The 23,612-nt window shown below is 42.4% G+C and overlaps 1 protein-coding gene across 1 annotated transcript in view; it reads left to right on the top strand.

The window, feature by feature from the left end:
* lamp1a (lysosomal associated membrane protein 1a) overlaps positions 1–22,506 on the top strand; it is a 60,333-nt gene extending 37,827 nt beyond the window's left edge. Inside the window, exons 2-9 of the mRNA XM_034192832.1 lie at positions 2,045–2,151; positions 2,242–2,461; positions 4,794–4,955; positions 5,047–5,249; positions 5,320–5,445; positions 5,538–5,604; positions 5,684–5,851; positions 22,352–22,506. Of these exons, the coding sequence (XP_034048723.1) occupies positions 2,045–2,151; positions 2,242–2,461; positions 4,794–4,955; positions 5,047–5,249; positions 5,320–5,445; positions 5,538–5,604; positions 5,684–5,851; positions 22,352–22,491 (1,193 nt within the window). The 3' untranslated portion in view covers positions 22,492–22,506. The remainder of the gene's footprint in view (positions 1–2,044; positions 2,152–2,241; positions 2,462–4,793; positions 4,956–5,046; positions 5,250–5,319; positions 5,446–5,537; positions 5,605–5,683; positions 5,852–22,351) is intronic.
* Positions 22,507–23,612: the final 1,106 nt, after the last annotated feature.

The following is a 23,612-nucleotide window of genomic DNA, read 5'->3' as shown; positions in this document are numbered from 1 at the left end:
CCCTCCTTCACCAGCAATGTTACAACATTTTATTAACATTTCTTTCAGAAAATCAATCATTGTTTTAGTAAATCTTGAAACACTAAATTATAAATCTGCTTAAGAAAAATATATTGGAAGCACAGTGAAATATTTGCTCCAGAAAACAATCCACTGTTTCTAAACACAGCACTAAAACAGATCAGTTCTAGACTTACATCTCAGATGTACCTTTTGGCAATTTGGAGCTAAACTTTCAGGTCTTCTTTTTAAGAAGATCCTCCTCTATACCGCTTCATCATGAAGCTGTATAATTGCTGATACAAAATGCAAAGCTTGTACTGTGCACAGTTTCTCCAATCACAATCACAGCCACATGAGCCTATAACTTATTCTGGGTTGTCTGGGTGTCTTGGTGGCTTTCCTCACTTTTCTTGCAGTCACTGTTTTCGAGAACTGTCTACACCATGGAGAGTTAGCATAGAGTGCCATACTGTTTGTATTTCTTCGTAACTGATGTAAATAAAGTCCAAGACATATTCAATGGCAGCTTTCATTTATTTTCATTTATATAGCGCCATATCACAACAAAGTTGTCTCAAGGCACTTCACACAAATAAGGTCTAACCTTACCAACACCTAGAGCAAGATCACAGGCGACAGTGGTAAGGAAAAACTCCCTCTGATGATTTGAGGAAGAAATCTCAAGCAGACCAGACTCAAAGGGGTGACCCTCTGCTTGGGCCATGCTACCGACACAATTGACAAAACCAATATACAGGTCATTTTGGGAGTCCATGCTGGTGTACATGATGGGAGGCCTGCAAAAGAAGACACCCAGCTTTACCATCAGAGAGCCTTGTCCACAACTACCCCAAAAGACTCCAAGCTGTCAGTGATGTTAAAGGAGGCAATACACGGTATTAAGAACGGGGGTATGTAAACCTTTGATCAGGGTCATTTGGGTCGTTTATTTTGCCATTGTGACACTAACCATGAGTGAAAAAAATGTTGTTGTTATCATTCATATTCTCTGAAAAATGGGCCAAAAAAAAATCAAGCACAATACCCCCCACATGCTCCCTCTGTATGTATTCTTTTGGCTGGTTCTGCTTTGCTCGTGGTTGCACAGCGAATGTACACATATGTAATTAAGTGTTACATTTTTTAGTTACATTCTGTCTAAAGTAATGTCCGAACTTAAGCCCCCGTAACACATAGCGAGACTGTGCCGGAGCCATGCCCGACATGGCAAATATTGCCATAATCCGAGGCGTGGTCAGCAGTGTCAGTGTTATGATGGAGACAGTAGTTCACATTATTTACGTTGCCTATGGGAAGCAATGGACAAATATCTGTACTGTAAGGTCTATTATGGATATAACAGCCTGTTAAGATTCACGGCAGCATGCGCACAGTAGTGCACGGAGCTTTTGGTTTGATAGCCACTGTTCACATTCACTGTACATGATAATACATCATAATTATTATGATGAAGCGTGCCACATACATTTCAACTGTTCCTTTGCGTGGGGGGGGGTGGACATTATTATACATGGCACGTGCAGGTCATACCGGTTCCCTTGTATGCACTCAAATTATTTTGGATCCTGTTTTTCCGCCATTGGAATATTTAAATTGCTGTTAGATGGTCCTCAGACTGCACATGGACTGCCGTTGGATAGGTGTCCCATCTCGACCACACCTGGAGAGTTTTGAACATGTGCATCACGCCTTGGGGCAACTGTTTGTTGTGATTTGGCGCTATATAAAAAAATTGATTGATTGATTGATTGATTGACTTGGTGCCACCAGCTGATTTTGACCAACTGTGTTGACTTCCGCAGATGGCTGGCAGAACATTTTGGAACTAAAATCCAACAGTTTTCGGATGTGCGCCGATTCATAATTCGGACGCCATTCTGCGTGATTCTGGCTATGCGTAATGGGGGTATTACAGTTCCTTTTTCAAACCTGCTTACAATTTAAAGTGATGTACATCAAGAGCACAATTAGTCAATTTTTCACAAATAACTAATCTCTGATCATAATTTCTCTTCCACAGGATGCACGCAGGCTGTTACTCTGGAGGTGAGGGAGGGGAACTCAACCTGCATCAAAGCTGAACTCTCTGCATCCATGTCCATTCCGTACAACACCTCCAGCAGCACGGTAACGCTCACCGACAGCCAAACGCTGGCCTCTCTACATACATTATAACCAGCGCCGCGTTCCTTCAATTTGTCACACTGTTTTCCTCAGCGCACTGTGCAGGTCTTTCTGCCCAACTCCACCACAGTCGATGCTAGCAGCAGCTCATGCGGTGGTGATGGCAGAGACCCGTGGCTGGTGGCGGTGTTCGGAGATGGTCACGCCCTGGGACTAAGCTTTTCAACCAATGGCAGTCTGTACAGCGTTGCCAACCTCATGCTGCAGTACAATCTCAGTGACGCTTCAGTTTTCCCTCAGGCCAACCGCTCTGGTGAGAACATTAACATTCCCTAACTCATACCACGCTGCCCTATGCAGGAATACTGATTACAAATATGAGTACCTGAGTACTGGTCACCTCCGAGTGTACATACACCAAGTACTATAATCAACTATAACTGTAGAGCTTACAGGTGCCAACAGACGGTGACTTTGAACAGTTTATTTTGTTTAGTTACTCTTTGAAGGACTTTGCTCAAAAATACCAGCAGCTCAGCAGGAATCATGTTTTTTGTGTTAACTCCTCAAACAACCTGCAACAACGAGCATCTTTTCAGAAATACACACACCTTCGTTAACAGCTTTGAGGTACTTTTATCCCCCATATTTAGAGTTTGCAAAGCAGTGCTATAATTTTGTCATGTTTGCTTTTTTAAATGCCCAAGCTTTTAACTTCTCTATAACTCTGACTTCTGCTCTTGCAAGAGCAAGGCAGTATCCAAAATCGTATAACCTATCGTAGCATTGGCATCGGTGCATGGCTGCCACAAACTGTACAACACATTTTGAAGGCCATCCTGTTTCGTGTGTGTGTGTGTGCAAACTAGAGATCTCTGAGCAAGATGAGAAAATAATACCTCTCACTCTGCCATAGTATTTGCTTGTGTCTATTATGTATTGGTAGAAGTAAATCTTTTTGTGATAAAACACCTGAGTAAAAATCAGCTTTCCTTTTTCATGACTATCCAACAAAATATGTCAAAGACGTATTTATTCAAATAAAGGATTCTGGTAATGTGTGTGAGATGTGCACCTTCTCCTTCGCTGTGCTGAAAAAAAAAGACAACTTATCTTGTTTTCAGTGGCAAAAACAACACACCCGGAGCACCGTATTATACCACAGAGGGACTTCTTTTAAAACGTTGTGTTTATTTACAAGCAGTTTCCACGATAAGGAATTAAGTTTTTCCACACAGCATCTTCCAAAACAAGGGTGTTTTCTGTTAACAGTTTTCAGCGGGTTGTGATGATAAATCCATCCTAAATGTCGAAAGCAGTCAGAATAAAAGGCTTTATGTGCTCAGTTTGCCGCTTTGAGACATTGTAGCTTTCTGCTGCTACATTGATTTCCCAGGTAATTATTTATTTATTGGTTTTCACATTGTTACAAGTTTCTGAGATTTTACAGACTGTAATTGCAGGCAGTCTGTGAAATCCTGTCACCGGACAGGCTGCATGTGAACATGAACACATCCTGTGAAAAACTGGGCATTGGAATGCAGCTTTTCTGCAAAAGCCACATTGATAAATTTGCTGTTCTCCCTGTTGATGAAAACTCTGATCAAATCCGAATCAGGCATTTTTTTAATAGTTACACTTGATTCATTCAAAGTGTACATCCTGTCACTTCATCTACGAGTTGATCAGATAATGGATTAATGCACAGCGACGTGTTTTGTAAAAATACACAAACACACTGCTAAGCTTTAAATATGCAATCAATTCGTGGATTAACGCACATTTGCCTGTTAAATTATTTACGAGGTACATGTTTGTATAGACTCTCATTGGACACTTTGACCCAAACAGACTTGTTATGGTGGTCAAAAATAAAATGTTTATCATTGAGTCTTGGTGATGGGAACCATTTGACTGCTGTATAGCAGGTAGCTCTATGGATAACGAGCTGGTCTGTCAATAAGTGGACCTGGGTTTGAATCCCACTCATACGACCTGTCTGTGTCCTTGGACAAGGCATTTAATCTGCATTGTTCTAGTCCATCCAGCTATAAATAGGTATGGACCTTGGCTGGGGAAATAAATGTGAGGAATCATTGTAAAAATTGCCAGATGGAAAAACACTGTAGAAATGCAGTACTCTCCTTCTTCCAAACCAAAAGCAGCCAGTCCAAAAATCTTGCTGGTGGTGGGGGTGGGGGGGGTTAGATTCAAATGTATTCGTTCTTTCCCCAATGGGAAAATTTGTCCTTGTACAAACATTAATTCCCATATTTAAAGCCGACATCAACGTGGTGGTAGAATGTGTTGCAAAGTACGTATATTTACGATCTTTGCAGTAAGCAAGATGCATCTATTAGCTAATTTTCTATTTCAGAAAAAAAAAACCTTGAATCGATACATTAAGTATCATATCCATGTTTTGGTTACCAGACGTACAGTCCCGGGGAGATAAGTGCTCTGTGTTAAAAATTCACTGTAAATTATAATTTTATCATTGGCAGCTCAAAGAACACACTTATATTACTTTGCAACAGATTTTGTTTGCATTCCGTGCTGCGTTCTCATTTGATGCTAGTTATCGATCATCTAATACTGTGCGACAAATGTCTTATTCCTAATTTGTTCAAACTTGTTTGTTCTAGACGTGGTCACTGTGGTGTCGACCTCAGTGGGGATCTGGGCGAATATCAACACCACCTACCGCTGCCTACATTCCAGCTCTTTTAGGGTTGGTGGCTCGACCGTCACATTCTCTAACATGAGGTTGGAGGCGTACATGCCTAGAAATGATCTGAGTCCAAATGGTATGACTGGGCCTCCGTTTGTCCGCCTGTTCCTGAAATGTTGATGAGTCCAGTTTGTCTGATCATATATTCCTTCATGTTATTGCTATAGAAAGCATATGTGTGGCAGATCAGGGCACTACTCTAGCTCCACCCACCACAGCCAGCACTACAGTAGCTCCACCTCCAACACCACCATCTCCAGGAACACCTGACCGGGGCGCCTACTCTGTGAAAAACAATGGCACCGTATGTCTCCTGGCCCAAATGGGACTCCAGCTCAACGTCTCCTATTCTGTTCAATCTCAGAATAAGGTAATTAGTTACAAAACTTAATCTATAACAATCTCAGATTTTTTGCATAAACTGATTTCATTTCTGATAGACAATCCGGGAAATAATGAATCTCAATCCCAACCTGACGATCGCGTCTGGATCATGTGGAGCCAGCAGTGCCACCTTAGTCTTGACGCAGGAGCAAACCACCACGCTCACCTTCACCTTCACTCTGGTACAGCCATCTGTTATTTGTTTTTGTATTCAGTGACCTGAACAAATGCTATCATGTTATTCAGTCTTTGTTATTGGTGTTTCCGTTTGCAGAACTCCACATCCAAGAAGTACCACCTGAGCGGGCTGACGCTGCTGGCTAATTGGTCTGATATGACGGGTACGTGACCTCTGAAACATTTTGTTGTTTTCTCTACCTTGGTTACATCAGTAAAATGTGGATTTGTTTCTCTCTGCAGCACCCTTCTCAGCAGGTAGCAGCAGCCTGGACTACCTCCAGAGCAGCCTGGGTCACTCCTACATGTGTAACACAGTGCAAATGTTGGTTGTGGGCCCCACGTTCTCTCTCAACACCTTCAGACTGCAGGTCCAACCCTTTGATGTCACTGCTGGAAAGTTTGCAACAGGTGCACCTGCTTTTTCTTTTCATTTGTCCACTTTCCCTCCTGTTTTAACTGGCTTCTATGTTGTATATTAAGATAGATAGTTAGCTTGCTACAGGTGTGTATATGAACTGGGTGTGTAATTTTGATTTTGGTGTCACATACAAATCCATTTCCCTTCTGATTACATAAGAATAAGAAGAACTTTTTTAATCCCAACGGAAATCGTTTACATCAACAAAAATTTAGTTTTTCCAACTGTGATTCTTTACTAGTTGAAGTGCCAATTCCTGAAATGTGATTTTTAAAAATATTTTTGAGTAGATTTAGTTTGACCTTTTTGGGGTGATAGGGTACCCAAATCTATACTGGAAAGGGTGGGTTTACTTATCTACACAGGTACCAGATGTGGTTCCTCTAAGACTGCAAGGAAAGCTCAGCTTCCCCTAAAATGTCAAAAAATTAAATTATCAAATACAGTAGTGTTCAGAATAATAATAGTGCTATGTGACTAAAAAGATTAATCCAGGTTTTGAGTATATTTCTTATTGTTACATGGGAAACGAGGTACCAGTAGATTCAGTAGATTCTCACAAATCCAACAAGACCAAGCATTCATGATATGCACACTCTTAAGGCTATGAAATTGGTCTATTAGTAAAAAAAAGTAGAAAAGGGGGTGTTCACAATAATAGTGTGGCATTCAGTCAGTGAGTTCGTCAATTTTGTGGAACAAACAGGTGCGAATCAGGTGTCCCCTATTTAAGGATGAAGCCAGCACCTGTTGCACATGCTTTTCTCTTTGAAAGCCTGAGGAAAATGGGACGTTCAAGACATTGTTCAGAAGAACAGCGTAGTTTGATTAAAAGTTGATTGGAGAGGGGAAAACCTATACGCAGGTGCAAAAATTTATATTTTGTTCATCTACAATAATCTCCAATGCTTTAAAATGGACAAAAAAATAGAGACGCGTGGAAGAAAACGGAAAACAACCATCAAAATGGATAGAAGAATAACCAGAATGGCAAAGGCTCACCCATTGATCAGCTCCAGGATGATCAAAGACAGTCTGAAGTTACCTGTAAGTGCTGTGACAGTTAGAAGATGCCTGTGTGAAGCTAATTTATGTGCAAGAATCCCCGCAAAGTCCCTCTGTTAAATAAAAGACATGTGCAGAAGAGGTTACAATTTGCCAAAGAACACATCAACTGGCCTAAAGAGAAATGGAGGAATATTTTGTGGACTGATGAGAGTAAAATTGTTCTTTTTGGGTCCAAGGGCCGCAGACAGTTTGTGAGACAACCCCTAAACTCTGAATTCAAGCCACAGTTCACAGTGAAGACAGTGAAGCATGGTGGTGCAAGCATCATGATATGGGCATATTTCTCCTACTATGGTATTGGGCCTATACGAGGTCTATTAGAAAAGTATCCGACCTTATTATTTTTTTCAAAAACCATATGGATTTGAATCACGTGTGATTGCGTCAGACAAGCTTGAACCTTCGTGCGCATGCGTGAGTTTTTTCACGCCTGTCGGTTGCGTCATTCGCCTGTGAGCAGGCTTTGAGTGAGCAGTGGTCCACTCCTCTGGTCGTTTTTTTCATAGTTTAGGAATGGCTCAGAGACTGCCGCTTTGCTTGATCAAAATTTTTTCAGAAACTGTAAGGCACATCCGAGTGGACACCATTCGAGAAATTCAGATGGTTTTTGGTGAAAATTTTATGGGCTTCAAAGAGATTACAGCGGTACAAAAATATGTTTTTTTCTGGGTATAGGGAGGAGGAAGGGTAATGAGGGTTAGGGTGTTTTTGTTGTTTGCTTCGGCTTGTAAATATATAGTATTTTGTATGTAAGTAGGTATGTGTAGGTGTATATTTATGTTTGTGTATATATACGTGTATATATGTATATGTGTATATATGTGTATGTTGATGTGTATATGTATGTGTGTGTATATATATGTATATATATATATATTGATATCGGTTTAGGTGTGTAGGAATTTATGTGTATATGTGGCAAAGGGTATTACTGGTTGTGGGGAAGAAGGGGTAGGGATAAATAAGCTGATGCTTCACCCTACCCCTTTTCGGACATGTTGGGTACACAGTAGGAACTTTTTTGTTGTTGTCTTTACTGATCTATCTTGTAATTGTTGTTGTATCAAATGTTCGAAATAAACAGTTTTCATTCATTCATTCATTCATTACGGAGTGTTATTGTCGCTTTCAGGACGGCCCCCAGCGGCTGATGGTGCGCCGCGCTCCGAAGCCGCCATCGACAGGCTGAGCGACCATTTCATTTCTAAACGGATGGCTGTATGGATCCGTGACCATCGTGTGCAATTTCTCTGGTTATCACAAGAGCTGAACATCAACCATTTTCCGGCAGATTTCACTTTTAACAAGAGATTTTGTCATGGAAAGCCGAGCGGAGGCTTCGCGCGTCACAATGGATTCGCTACTGGAGCGAGACAAAGGAACACCTCCGTTTCGGCGTGTCAGAGGACAAGTTTGGTTCAGACAGCTGTCGGTGGTTTTTCCATCGAGTGATTATCCGAGAAATTGTGGATGTGCCTGGACATGCCAGAACATGTCCCGTGAGGCTTCATCACGGCGTTGCTTTGTGCCATGCGGCACCGCTGCGACGCGCAGAGTTCCTCCGCACATCTGTCTCAATGTGCCGAAAAAGTGCTGATGTCCATGTCTTTTCACAATTCCTGTGCTAGTCAGCCGACATCCCGGATAAAACACAGCGTCCAGTTTGGAAATGAACGGCACATTCCACTGTTACAGGAGTTTTTGTCATGGAAAGAGGAGCGGAGGCTTCGCGCTGTGCCGCATGGCGCACAGCAACGCCGTGATGAAGCCTCACAGGACATGTTCTGGCATGTCCAGGCACATCCACAATTTCTCGGATAATCACTCGATGGAAAAACCACCGACAGCTGTCTGAACGCCATCTCAAAGCCGTCCTGTGAGACCAAAACAGAGGTGGTTTTGTCTCGTTCCAAAAGCGAATCCATCATGATGCGAGAAGCCTCCGCTCAGCTTTCCATGACAAAATCTCTTGTTAAAAGTGAAATCTGCCGGAAAATGGTTGATGTCCAGCTCTTGTGATAACCAGAGAAATGGCACACGATGGTCACTGATCCAGACAGCCATCCGTTTAGAAATTAAATGGTCATTCAGCCTGTCAATGGCGGCTTCGGAGCGCGGCGCACCCCACAGCCGCTGGGGGCCGTCCTTAAAGCGACAGTAACACTCCTTATTCTCTACCAAGCCCGTAACATTTTCACCGAAAGCCAGATAAATTTTTCTAATGGTTTCCAGCTGCCAGTCTCTAACAGTTTCTGAAAAAATTCTGATGGAAAAAAAGCCCAAATCATTCCGCCATTTCCTGGCAATGAAACAACGATGAGGGGGCTGGACCACTCCTCACTCAAAGCCTGCTCACAGGTGAATGACGCAACCGACAGGCGTGGAAAAACTCACGCGGGTTCAAGCTTGTCTGATGTAATCGTACATGATTCAAATCCATATAGTTTTTGAAAAAAATAAAAAGGTCTGTTTCTTTTCTAATAGACCTCGTATATCGCATACCAAAATATGTAAAAATACTTGAAGAGGTCATGTTGCCTTATGCTGAAGAGGACATGCCCTTGAAATGGGTGTTTCAGCAAGACAATGACCCCAAGCACACTAGTAAACCAGCAACATCTTGCAAACGTGTTTTGGAGTGGGCTGCCCAATCCCCAGACCTAAATCCAATTGAGAACTTGTGGGGTGACATCAAAAAAGCTGTTTCTGAAGCAAAACCAAGAAATGTGAATGAAATGTAGAATGTTGTTAAAGGATCTTGGAGTGGAATAACAGCTGAAAGGTGCCACAAGTTGGTTGACTCCATGCCTCGGCGATGTGAAGAAATCATGAAAAACTGTGGTTATACAACTAAATACTAGTTTAATGATTCACAGGATTGCTAAAAAAGCAGTTTGAACATAATAGTTTTGAGTTTGTAGCATCAACAGCAGATGCTACTATTATTGTGAACACCCCCTTTTCTACTTTTTTTACTAATAGCCCAATTTGATAGCCTTTAGAGTGTGCATATCATGAATGCTTGGTCTTGTTGGATTTGTGAGAATCTACTGAATCTACTGGTACCTTGTTTCCCATGTAACAATAAGAAATATACTCAAAACCTGGATTAATCTTTTTAGTCACATAGCACTACTATTATTCTGAACACTACTGTATGTACAGTTTATCATTTAATTGACAACAAATGCATTAGAACACGTTCATCTTGAAGACGAGTTCGTTAAAAAGTCGTTGCACGTTAATTAACTTCCCGGTTCACAACACAACATCAAAGTTGTTGTGTACTTGTTACACTATAAAATTAAACGGTGAGGCATATTTCTGGGTGAACACTTTGTATGTAACCTTTATTCTGCCGCTCAGGTACTACACAGAAAAACAGACCCAACAAATCAAATACCGATGCGCTCCCTTAGGGTGAACTAATCGATCAATGATGATCCCAGATCATTCTAACAATATACTACATCCTCCCTTTTTAAGCATGAGGGTCATCTTTAACTTTAACATCACAACAAGAAATAACTCCTGCATTAGGCATTTTAAATGATATCCTTATACTGTAAAAAACAACCTTTGAATCACATCATATAAGTGACGTCTTAAAATGTTTTTTTTTTTTTCTTTTTTCTTCTTCTGTCTCTGTCCCCCTTGTTTTTTTTTTAACTTCAGTCGCTCTGTTGATTATAAAGATGTGGAAGTAAATATTAACTCATTGAACTGAAACACGTAAATGTAAACAAAGTCAGAACTTGACAATTCTGTAAGGTGGCCATAAGCATTATGTGAACTCATAGTCCCTGAACCTTGTAGGCATCTTTACAAGTCTCCCACTTCTGGTGCTGTAGGTGGGAGCAGCTGGAGTGGGGTTGTTTGGTTCACAGGCAGGAGTGCGCTGGTCTTGCAGGGCCTGTGATGCACTGTCCTCTCTCTGTGAAGCAATGGGTCGCTCCAGCATGTCATCGTCGTTTTCTCTGTGTAGACTGGGGTGGATTCTCCTCAGATGACGTCGGTTTCTCCGGAATGTGACACCACTGGGAGTCTGTACGTTGTATGCACGTGGTTCCAATCTTTTGCTTAAGACAGTAGCTGGTTCCCAGCCACGATGTGTTGCCATGTGAACTGTGGTACCAGGAGCAAACTCTGGCAGAGTCTTTGTGTTGCGGTTGTAGTAGTGCTCTTGCCTGGCTTGTAGGTGTTTCAGCCTAGAGTGAAATCCATGCGGGACAGCTGGTTGCAGGACAGCTGTGGAGCTTGGCAAGGTGCTTCACAGTACTCTTCCCATCAGGACTTGTGCAGGTGAAAACTCTGTGCCAGTCACTGGAGTGTTTCGTAGTGACAGGAGAGCTAAGTGCGGGTCTGTGCCAGTCTGTGTTGCCTTTATAAGTGCATGCTTTACTGTCTTTACCATTCTCTCTGCAAGGCCGTTTGATTGTGGATATCCAGGGCTGGAGTGGACAAGCTTTATGCCCCATGACGACGCAAACTGTCTCATTTCAGAGCTGGCGAAAGGAACATGATCGCTTACCAGCTCTTTTGGGATTCCATGTCTGGCGAAGACAGCCTTTATCTTGAGTATGACTGCGTAGGCGGTTTTGTCAGGTAAGTGGAGCACCTCTGGGTATTTTGACATGTAATCCACCATCAGGAGGTATGACTGTCCGTGTAGCTCAAAGATGTCAGCCCCAATTTTCAGCCATGGCAGCTCAGGTACCACGTGTGGAATCAGAGGTTCTTTGTGATTCTGTGGCTGGAGTTTTTGGCATGGGCCGCAGCTTTCCACCATGTGTTCAATGTCTTGCGTCATACCTGGCCAGTACATCACTTTTCTTGCCTGTGCTTTCATCCGCTGTATCCCTTGGTGTGCGAGGTGCAGTCTGTCAAGCATCAGTTGCTTCACACTCTGTGGAATCACAACCCTGTCACCAGTCATCAGTATGCCATCCCTGATGCTGATGGATTTTCGCATAGGCCAGTACTGGTGTAGATTGATGGAAACACTGCTCCGTCGTCTCGGCCAGCCTTTGTTGTGTAGCTCCATCACCTGTTGCAGTACGTTGTCTGTTGCGGTGGCCCCCTTGAGCTTTGCGAGAGTGTCTGCATCGAGTGCATCTGTGGCTTCCATTGCATGCACTACTCTCTCCTCGAACAGATCCTCTTTTGCGTCATCCCTGCAGTCAGTGACAACAGCGCGGGACAGGGTATCAGCAACGTGCATGTCCTTGCCTGCAGTGTATGTTATTCTCAGGTCATACCGTTGGAGCTGCAATAGCATGCGCCGAAGTCGTGCTGGTGCCTTGCTCAGATGCTTTTTGAAAATGACTTCTAGTGGCTTATGGTCTGATTGTACAGTCACTGTGTTGCCATAGACATACTGATGAAAACGCTTGGTTGCGAAAACTATTGCCAGCAGCTCTTTCTCTATCTGAGCATAATTCTTTTCTGACTCTGTGAGTGCTCGTGAAGCATAAGACAGTGGCCTCCCTTCCTGCAGCAGACAGGCTCCGAGTCCGTCTTTTGATGCGTCGCACTGTATGGTGAGTGGCTTGCTCTGGTCAAAGAACTGGAGTATTGGGGCCTGCATGAGGGCGGTCTTGAGCTTGCCTAGTGCAGCAGTGTGTTCATGGCTCCAGTGCCAGGCAGCATCTTTTCGCAGCAGCTCTCTGAGTGGGCTTGTGATCATGGCTTCGTTTGGGATATATTGGCAGAGATACCTTGTCATTCCCAGTAGCCTCTGTAGTCCTTTCTTTGTCTTCAGGCTGTGGCATGTTTCTGATGGCTAACACCTTGGACTCATCCGGCTTCACGCCCTTTGAGGTGACAACATGTCCCATGTATCTGACCGAGTCCACCTTGTATTGAATTTTCTCTTTGTTGAATTTGATATTGTTTCTCTGTGCCATGTCCATGACTTTCTGCAGAATGGCATCATGCTCTTCCTCAGACGCAGCGGCGATGATCATGTCATCTGCAATTATGTGCACTCCTTCGATGTTGCCGAATGTCTCACAGTTTTTCTGTTGGAAAACCTCGCTGGCGGACTTAATGCCAAAGGGAAGTCTCTTAAAGTGAAACCTGCCCCACGGTGTGCTGAATGTGCAGAGCATCGAGGAGGGCTTGTCCAGTCTCACTTGCCAGTATCCATCCTTTTCATCTAAGATGGAGAAGATGGTTTTCCCTGACAGCCTGTGGAGTACTTCTTCTGGGGTGGGTATTGAGAAGTGCTGTCTCTTGATCGCCTCATTCAGGTCACGAGGGTCCAAGCACACCCTGAGCGACCCGTTTTTCTTCTCTGTAATGACAAGGCTATTTACCCATTCTGTGGGCTCTGTTACAGGTGCAATGACATCTCTTTCAACGAGTTCTTCCAGCGTGGTTTTCAGCCTGTCCATGACAGTGATGGGGATTTTCCTGCAGCCATGCACTACTGGGGTCACATGTGGGTCTGTGTGAATGTGATGCACCCCAGGAAACTATCCCAGACCACTGAAGACAGAGGGGTAGGCGTCCACTAACTCCTCTTTTGTGGCTGGTGCCTTGACTGCAATGGTCTCCATTCTTTTCACCAGCTTCAGCTGTTCACATGCGTCTCTGCTTAATATTGGAGTGGAGGAGTGCTTGGTGATGAAGAACTGAAGATCTGACTTCACCCTGGCCACATCACAGGTAAGACTCACGGTACCTTCTGGCTTCAGACGTGTTCCTCCATAAGCCACGAGAGCTATGCGGGTGGGCTGCAGCTGATGAGGACCCGGAATCTTCTGCAAAATGCTCAGAGGGAGCACATTTGCGTCTGCCTCAGTGTCCAATTTGAACTTGACCTCTGTATTTTGTATTTTGGCTGTTGTGTACCACGCATTATCGTGCTGACTGTTTTTGGGTCCAGCACAGGACATGATCCCTATGAACAGAGATTCAACCTCAAGATCATGCACGCCTCGGGCAGTGGCTCGTCTATCTTGTGTTGACGTGCACATCTTCGCGTAGTGGTTCCTCTTGTTGCAGTTGTGGCATATGATGCCAAACGCTGGACATTGACGAGGTTTATGCGCCCCGCCGCACTTTCTGCATGTGTGTACATCTGCTGCTTGTGCCTTTGTTTTTTCTTGTGGTCTCGGCTTTCTTTTCATGCCCGCTCTCCCCTTCTCCGAGCTAGCTGACACCTTGTGAAGAGCCTCCACTGACGCCTCTGGCTGGGCTGATTGCATGGCACGCATCTGTGATTTAGCGACTTCTGCTCCTCTGCAGATATCAACTGCTTTATCTAAAGTCAAGTCCGTTTCTCTCAATAGTCGCTCTTTCACACGAACATCAGGCACAGTAAACACAAGCTTATCTCTTATCATGTCATTCTCGGTCATTCCAAACTCACAGTTTTTACATTTCTGGTGAAGTTCCGTCACAAAGTGGTCAACATTGACTCCTTCTGGCATGGATAGTGACCAAAACTGATGGCGCTCGAACACAATGTTCTTCTTTGGAGTGCAGTATTTTCTGAAGGCATCCAGTATATCTTTGAGTGTAGGTTCACCAGGTTGACCATCCACTTCCTCTGTTTCAACATCGAGGGTGTTGTAGATCTCCAACGCATCCTCACCGACCGTGTGTATCATGATGGCAATCTTCACCGGTTCATCCTTCTCGTCCGCACTTGTGGCCGTCATGTACAGCTGGAAACGTTGCTCCCATCGGCGCCAATTCTCGCTAAGGTTGCCTGTTAGCACTAGCGGTGCAGGTGGCTTGAACTGGTCCATGCTAACGTTGACGTTCGGTCACTCGATACAAACGTAAAACTTAACTTTCTTCTTACCACAGTGGAGTAACAACGAAAACTAATGGTGTCTCATGTCTCATGTGGCTGAAGAAAAAAAACCTTTTCTGACACCATGTTGTGTACTTGTTACACTATAAAATTAAACGGTGAGGCATATTTCTGGGTGAACACTTTGTATGTAACCTTTATTCTGCCGCTCAGGTACTACACAGAAAAACAGACCCAACAAATCAAATACCGATGAGCTCCCTTAGGGTGAACTAATCGATTAATGATGATCCCAGATCATTCTAACAATATACTACAAAAGTATTCATAAATATAAGTCTATCCGTGCATATGTGGAAATAATTAGCAGTTGCTGATGCATTTTATTGCTGAAAATTATTGATGGAGAAAACGAAGCGTTTTTCAAACACTGACTCAATATGAAGAAATGGTTCAGTGTTTTGAAGCTTTGATACAATTACATCTGCTGGCCAATCTTTAAAATAACATTTGCATGGAAGAATGTCACTAACCACTTGGTAATTGTGCCATCATATCATACTGTATGTAATAGAGATAAATTGTGAAATGCTCGTGCAACTTTGGACTGTTATAACCAATTTACATATTTGAATTCACATATGAATAAATTGATACATTTTATGTTGTGAGCTGACAATGAGCTTCCCCTCTTTGATAGACCAGCACAACACACAACCACAATGGGGTAATTTGTGCCGATGTCAGCAAAATTTCAGTGAAACTCACAATAGCAGCTACAGATACCAAATCCCAAATGTTTTCAAACTGGATAATGTGTCCTAATACAATGTTTTATACTAAAAAATGTTACATTGTTTCACAATTTTCATTTTCAGTGAGAAGTTATTGCTATATTTTCCTATATTTGTTTGCGGTTTTATCGGATACCCGCTATATGATTTCAATCAATCAGTCAATCAACTTTTTTCTTATATAGCGCCAAATCACAACAAACAGTTGCCCCAAGGCGCTCTATATTGTAAGGCAAGGCCATACAATACTTATGAAAAACCCCAACGGTCAAAACGACCCCCTATGAGCAAGCACTTGGCTACAGTGGGAAGGAAAAACTCCCTTTTAACAGGAAGAAACCTCCAGCAGAACCAGGCTCAGGGAGGGGCAGTCTTCTGCTGAGACTGGTTGGGGCTGAGGGAAAGAACCAGGAAAAAGACATGCTGTGAAGGGGGGCAGAGATCGATCACTAATGATTAAATGCAGAGTGATGCATACGGAGCAAAAAGAGAAAGAAACAGTGCATCATGGGAACCCCCCCACAGTCTACGTCTAAAGCAGCATAACCAAGGGATGGTCCAGGGTCACCTGATCCAGCCCTAACTATAAGCCTTAGCGAAAAGGAAAGTTTTAAGCCTAATCTTAAAAGTAGAGAGGGTATCTGTCTCCCTGATCTGAATTGGGAGCTGGTTCCACAGGAGAGGAGCCTGAAAGCTGAAGGCTCTGCCTCCCAATTCTACTCTTACAAACCCTAGGAACTACAAGTAAGCCTGCAGTCTGAGAGCGAAGCGCTCTAATGGGGTAATATGGTACTACGAGGTCCCTAAGATAAGATGGGACCTGATTATTCAAAACCTTATAAGTAAGAAGAAGAATTTTAAATTCTATTCTAGAATTAACAGGAAGCCAATGAAAGAGAGGCCACACGGGTGAGATATGCTCTCTCCTGCTAGTCCCCGTCAGTACTCTAGCTGCAGCATTCTGAACCAACTGAAGGCTTTTTAGGGAACTTTTAGGACAACCTGATAATAATGAATTACAATAGTCCAGCCTAGAGGAAATAAATGCATGAATTAATTTTCAGCATCACTCTGAGACAAGACCTTTCTGATTTTAGAGATATTGCGTAAATGCAAAAAGGCAGTCCTACATATTTGTTTAATATGCGCTTTGAATGACATATCCTGATCAAAAATGACTCCAAGATTTCTCACAGTATTACTAGAGATCAGGGAAATGCCATCCAGAGTAACGATCTGGTTAGACACCATGCTTCTAAGATTTGTGGGGCCAAGTACAATAACTTCAGTTTTATCTGAGTTTAAAAGCAGGAAATTAGAGGTCATCCATGTCTTTATGTCTGTAAGACAATCCTGCAGTTTAGCTAATTGGTGTGTATCCTCTGGCTTCATGGATAGATAAAGCTGGGTATCATCTGCGTAACAATGAAAATTTAAGCAATACCGTCTAATAATACTGCCTAAGGGAAGCATGTATAAAGTGAAGAAAATTGGTCCTAGCACAGAACCTTGTGGAACTCCATAATTAACTTTAGTCTGTGAAGAAGATTCCCCATTTACATGAACAAACTGTAATCTATTAGACAAATATGATTCAAACCACCGCAGCGCAGTGCCTTTAATACCTATGATTTAAGAATATTTTTTTTTCTGTTACAGATAGAAACACAATTTAAACTGAAAAATCTTTCTTAGAATCTCACCTTTCTATTTGTACCAAATGTGGGTGTATTATTGCTCTTGGCATTGCATTAAATAGCCTAGATTCTATTAGGGTTTCGTACATGTGATAGTTGCTGATTTCAGAAAAATGTTTCTGAAGAACGAAATGATTATAACTGTTCCTGAACAGCAAATTATAAAGCCCCAGTCACATGTTTACACACAGCCTCTACAAGAATTATATTATAGATATAATTTTAAGCTCAAAGCACACAATATAAGACTATATAACAATATAACAATCATGTAACATATCCTTGAAGAGTCACAAGTCATGTAACATAACATTATGTGGAATTATTGCTATATAATATCTAAAGAAAATTCTGTCCCTTGTCAGTGGTAGAGCTTCATTTCTTGCCTGCTTCTGGCAGAACAACTTGTACCTCAAGGTATTTGTGTCAGTTGTGGCAACTTTGGCATCATACAGTGCTCCAACAAATGCTTCTACGGACTCAAACAAGGCTGGACCTGTGCTTGTGTTTCCCACAGAGACGTCCAAGGCCACGGTGTTTCTCAGGATCAACACTGATCATTTTCCACGGCTTAACCTTTACTTGCTGAAGCTGCTGACGGTGTCACAGCCTGACAAGCAGAAGCAGACATGAAACAGCACCACCTAGCTTTTGAGAGATTATGCTCATGTTGATGAAGTGAGCCTTGTTCTTCACTCCTGTTCTAAACCAGAGCTTTGACTTGATGATGTGGCTGAAGTGCACTGCATGTTATAGTGTTTTACTCTGCCATTTGATAATTTTACAGATCAGGGATTCTTAGATAAATTGACAAAGAAAGGGAAACAAAGCTAGAATGTAGCTACAAAGTTAAAATAGACAGTCTTATTAAATGGTACATAACTAAAAAAGCATACAAGTGAGATTTTAATGATTATAACCACTGAAAAGCAGATAATATCAGAATGATTGGAAAGAAAGATATAAGGAAAAACATGAACCGCAAAGTTTAGCAGTAGCTACTCAGAGGAAATGAAAATGATGAAACAATGTAACATTAATTAGCATAAAACAATGCAATAGGTCACTATATCCAGTATGAAAGCTTCTGGGTTTTGATATATGGAATATTTAATATAATTTTAATTTATTTCATTTATATAGCACCAAATCACAACAAAAAAAAATTTACCATTCTGTAGCCACTATTGAGTTTCCATAAAAAATTTGCGGACTGGGCACAAATGACACCATTGTGGGGTTATGCACATGCGTAGACAAGTAAACCCACCGTTTCCAGGTACAGGATAAAGGCCAAACTGAATCTACTCAAGGGTTTTTAAAACTTAATTCAAGGCCTCTTTTGAGAATTGGCCCTTTAACTATACATTCTGTTAAATTGATCTATTCTATAGAACAAATTGACCTCTTATTTAAATAGGGCAAGAACTTTTGGGAAAATGTTAAATTGAAGAAAGTGCAAACGGGCTAACTGAGTAATCTAAAAAACAAATTTTCTCCATCAGTGGTTATGGAGATCTGATTGAATTTAGCTGATTCTGGCCTCTATTTTAGTGACATGTTTCTTTGGAGGAGGGGCGAGCAACGGTGTGTTGTGAAGGGCTGAAACACTCCCTTGGAAGAGATCACCTTAGAACAGGGTTTTACTGATGGCCTTCACCCCTCAACCCAAAGTCAGTATAGCAAAGAAAACCTGCACCCTTCCACCCTTGATGTTTACTCATACACTGTATTAGAGCCAACAGAATATTACAGAAATATTTTAACACTAAAATTAATCAATCAATCAATCAACTTTTTTCTTATATAGCGCCAAATCACAACAAACAGTTGCCCCAAGGCGCTCCACATTGCAAGGCAAGGCCATACAATAATTATGAAAAACCCCAACGGTCAAAACGACCCCCTATGAGCAAGCACTTGGCCACAGTGGGAAGGAAAAACTCCCTTTAACAGGAAGAAACCTCCAGCAGAACCAGGCTCAGGGAGGGGCAGTCTTCTGCTGAGACTGGTTGGGGCTGAGGGAAAGAACCAGGAAAAAGAGATCGATCACTAATGATTAAATGCAGAGTGATGCATACGGAGCAAAAAGAGAAAGAAACAGTGCATCATGGGAACCCCCCCACAGTCTACGTCTAAAGCAACATAACCAAGGGATGGTCCAGGGTCACCCGATCCAGCCCTAACTATAAGCCTTAGCGAAAAGGAAAGTTTTAAGCCTAATCTTAAAAGTAGAGAGGGTATCTGTCTCCCTGATCTGAATTGGGAGCTGGTTCCACAGGAGAGGAGCCTGAAAGCTGAAGGCTCTGCCTCCCATTCTACTCTTACAAACCCTAGGAACTACAAGTAAGCCCGCAGTCTGAGAGCGAAGCGCTCTAATGGGGTAATATGGTACTACGAGGTCCCTAAGATAAGATGGGACCTGATTATTCAAAACCTTATAAGTAAGAAGAAGAATTTTAAATTCTATTCTAGCATTAACAGGAAGCCAATGAAGGGAGGCCAACACGGGTGAGATATGCTCTCTCCTGCTAGTCCCCGTCAGTACTCTAGCTGCAGCATTCTGAACCAACTGAAGGCTTTTTAGGGAACTTATAGGACAACCTGATAATAATGAATTACAATAGTCCAGCCTAGAGGAAATAAATGCATGAATTAGTTTTTCAGCATCACTCTGAGACAAGACCTTTCTGATTTTAGAGATATTGCGTAAATGCAAAAAGGCAGTCCTACATATTTGTTTAATATGCGCTTTGAATGACATATCCTGATCAAAAATAACTCCAAGATTTCTCACAGTATTACTAGAGATTAGGGAAATGCCATCCAGAGTAACGATCTGGTTAGACACCATGCTTCTAAGATTTGTGGGGCCAAGTACAATAACTTCAGTTTTATCTGAGTTTAAAAGCAGGAAATTAGAGGTCATCCATGTCTTTATGTCTGTAAGACAATCCTGCAGTTTAGCTAAATTAAGACTCCAGAGATATTTTATAACACCCATGGTATCAGCTTTAATAAGGAGTAAATAGAAGAAGTAAGCTCTGCTCTGAGGCCCTTTAGCCCCAGTGCTTACTGCCTCAGGATTCTATAGCAGGAAGTAGTTGTGAGCCCTCAACTCCCCCTGGATGGGACGCCTGTCCATCACAGGTTTGCTGGGACAGTGTAGATGAAATGGCACGCCCAAGGACACAGACAGATAGCATGACCAGGAATCAAACCCAGGTCTATGTATTGGTAGCCTAACTCCTTATCTTATTGAGCTACCTGCTCAGACAATTTTCAATTTCAATTTATTTTCATTTATATAGCACCAAATCACAACAGAGTTGCCTCAAGGCGCTTCACACAGGTAAGGTCTAACCTTACCAACCCCCAGAGCAACAGTGGTAAGGAAAAACTCCCTCTGAGGAAGAAACCTCAAGCAGACCAGACTCAAAGGGGTGACCCTCTGCTTGGGCCATGCTACAAACATAAATTATAGAACAATTCACAGAACAATTCACGGATGAATATACAAGAAATGCTATTGGTGCACAGGACAGGAGGCTCACCAACATGAATACAACTCCCATCTCTGGATGGAGCTGCACCTTAAACAGAGAGAAAAAACAGAATCAGAAAGACAAAAAATACTGTATAATTTGCCAGCATTAAACAACAAGAAAAACAGAGAAATACTAAGGTGATCGCCGGCCACTAGCCCTAAACTTCACTAAAAGACCCAGAATTTAGGTAAAGTTGAGGCCGCAGCCCGCTCCAGTTACTAATAAATTAATTAAGCGTAAAAAGCGTAAAACAAAACTGTACCAGTATGCTAGCCATATGAAAGGGAAAATAAGTGCGTCTTAAGTCTGGACTTGAAAGTCTCCACAGAATCTGACTGTTTTATTGACACAGGGAGATCATTCCACAGAACAGGGGCACAATAAGAGAAAGCTCTGTGACCCGCAGACTTCTTATTCACCTTAGGGACACAAAGTAGTCCTGCACCCTGAGAACATAAAGCCCGTGCCGGTACGTAAGGTTTAATTAGGTCAGCTAGGTAGGGAGGTGCCAGTCCATGAATAATTTTATAGGTTAGTAGCAGAACCTTAAAATCTGATCTCACTGGGACAGGAAGCCAGTGAAGGGATGCCAAAATGGGTGTAATGTGGTCGAACTTTCTGCTTCATGTCAAAAGTCTGGCTGCAGCATTTTGAACCAATTGGAGACCCCTAATGCTAGACTGCAGTAAACCACAAAATAGAACATTGCAGTAGTCCAATCTAGAAGAGATAAATGCATGGATCAGGGTCTCAGCATCAGCCATAGACAGGATGGGACGAATCTTCACTATATTTCGCAGGTGGAAGAAAGCAGTCCTAGTAATATTTCTAATGTGGAAGCCACAGGACAACGAAGGATCAAAAATTACCTTAAGGTTCCTCACTTTGTCAGTGTGATGTATGACACACGAGCCGAAGCTGAGCGTTAACTGGTCAAATTGATGCCGATGTCTCACTGGACCAAGAACCATCATTTCAGTCTTATCAGAGTTTAAAATTAGGACGTTTCTAGACATCCAACTTCTCACTGCTGCAAGGCAATCTTCTAAGGATTTTATGTGAACTACATTACCAGCAGTTATCGGCATGTATAACTGAGTATCATCTGCATAGCAGTGAAAGGTAATCCCAAAACGCCGCAATATGTGTTCAAGGGGTGCTATATAAAGGGAGAAAAGCAGGGGGCCTAAGACAGACCCCTGTGGAACTCCAAATTTCATGTCACTAAGGTTAGAGGTAGTGTTACTGTACAAAACACAGTATATAACATCCATAGGTTCAGTTCAGACAAGGGACAAGTGGAAGATGTGCAGTAGTTAAAATTCAGAAGATAGAACTGAGAACCACTGTTCCAGACGATGGATATTTTGGGGCACATTGTTAATTTTTGGGAGTTTCATAACCACAAGAGTTGAAAATGCCCTTCATAAAAACATTCAGTTGACTTTCACAGGATATGTAACGCCAGTGGCTGTGAGCGGTGTTACCAGAGAGGTTTCCCCTGGATGAGGTTTCAAGCTTTCTCTGAGCAACAGAACCAAAAACACATTTCTGTTCCTAAAATGGAACTGGACGTTTCCCATCTTCAGCTAATCTCGTCTTCTGTCTTTGTCTCCAGCGGAGGACTGTCAGATGGTCGGAGACCAGATGATCATCCCCATTGTTGTTGGTGCGGCTCTGGCCGGCCTGGTCCTGATTGTGCTCATTGCATACTTAATAGGCAGGAAGAGGAGCCACGCCGGATACCAAACCATCTGAGTTCAAAGCTGCTGCACCTGTGAATGAGGGAAAGACTGCAGGCATCATCACAACAGAAGCAGTTGTGTGCATATTTTCTTTTCTCCCTTTGCATATTTTATTTTCCTTTGTGTCTGATGATGTAAGACGGTAAATGGACTGCATTTATATACCACTTTTCCATCTGCATCAGAAGCTCAAAGCGCTTTACAATTATGCTTCACATTCACACACACCGATGTCAGGGTGCTGCCACGCAAGGCACTCACTACACACCTGGAGCAACTAGGGGATTAAGGACTTTGCCCAAGGGCCCTTAACCATTTTCCTGTCTGGGTTTTGAACAGAGGATCCTCTGGTCTCAAGATGTGCCTGATACCTGCAGGACAGCCGTTCCTGGTTGGACTAGGGTGGCCTGTAAGGGGTTTAGAAGTTGTGCATCTTGGTGAAGCTTGAGGGAACTTACAAAGAGCAGCTAATCCAACCCAAAGACGGTCTGAACTCGTAGTTCCACTATGAGGTCAGAACTATTGAATTTAGCTTCGTATCTACTGTACAAATGCATCGAGCGCTTTTAAACCACTTCAGATACCTTTGGCTGGAGGGGGGGACGTTGCCCCACATACTAAAGGTGCAACAGACTCGACCGTTGTCAGTAGGTGTGAAGAAATTGTGCTTCTTATTTGCAGTGATCAAACATCATAAACCTGATTTGATTGACCAAATTGTGCGCATGATAGAACGCGGAAGATGAAATACATCCACCTTTGCGGACAAGGATGGATGCTCTTACAAGCATGTCTTCTGTCCACATAGCTGCCATTTTTCATTTCTCGTAATCATCAAGGGTCATGTGACTCATAATGGCATTATGATATGCTAAATAATTGCAAAATAAACAGTTTTGTTGTATTATTGCCCACTTGGATGTGATAGGTACCAGCTGTCCAACATCTTTAACTGTAATTAATAAATTAATTGAACATCTTTAATTCATTGTAATTAAAGATGTTCAGTTGGGAAGACCACCTACAAAGCAATGGGAAATCTTTAAATTGTAGTAGTTGGACTCATCAAACATCAGGATTTTAGAAGACACCACCGTCTAATCTCCTTGTGGGTGGTCATGGCAGTGTGGCATA

The sequence above is a fragment of the Thalassophryne amazonica genome, chromosome 2 (genome assembly GCF_902500255.1).
Source record: "Thalassophryne amazonica chromosome 2, fThaAma1.1, whole genome shotgun sequence".
Lineage (NCBI taxonomy): Eukaryota > Metazoa > Chordata > Actinopteri > Batrachoidiformes > Batrachoididae > Thalassophryne > Thalassophryne amazonica.
This window is presented reverse-complemented; position numbering and strand designations above follow the sequence as displayed.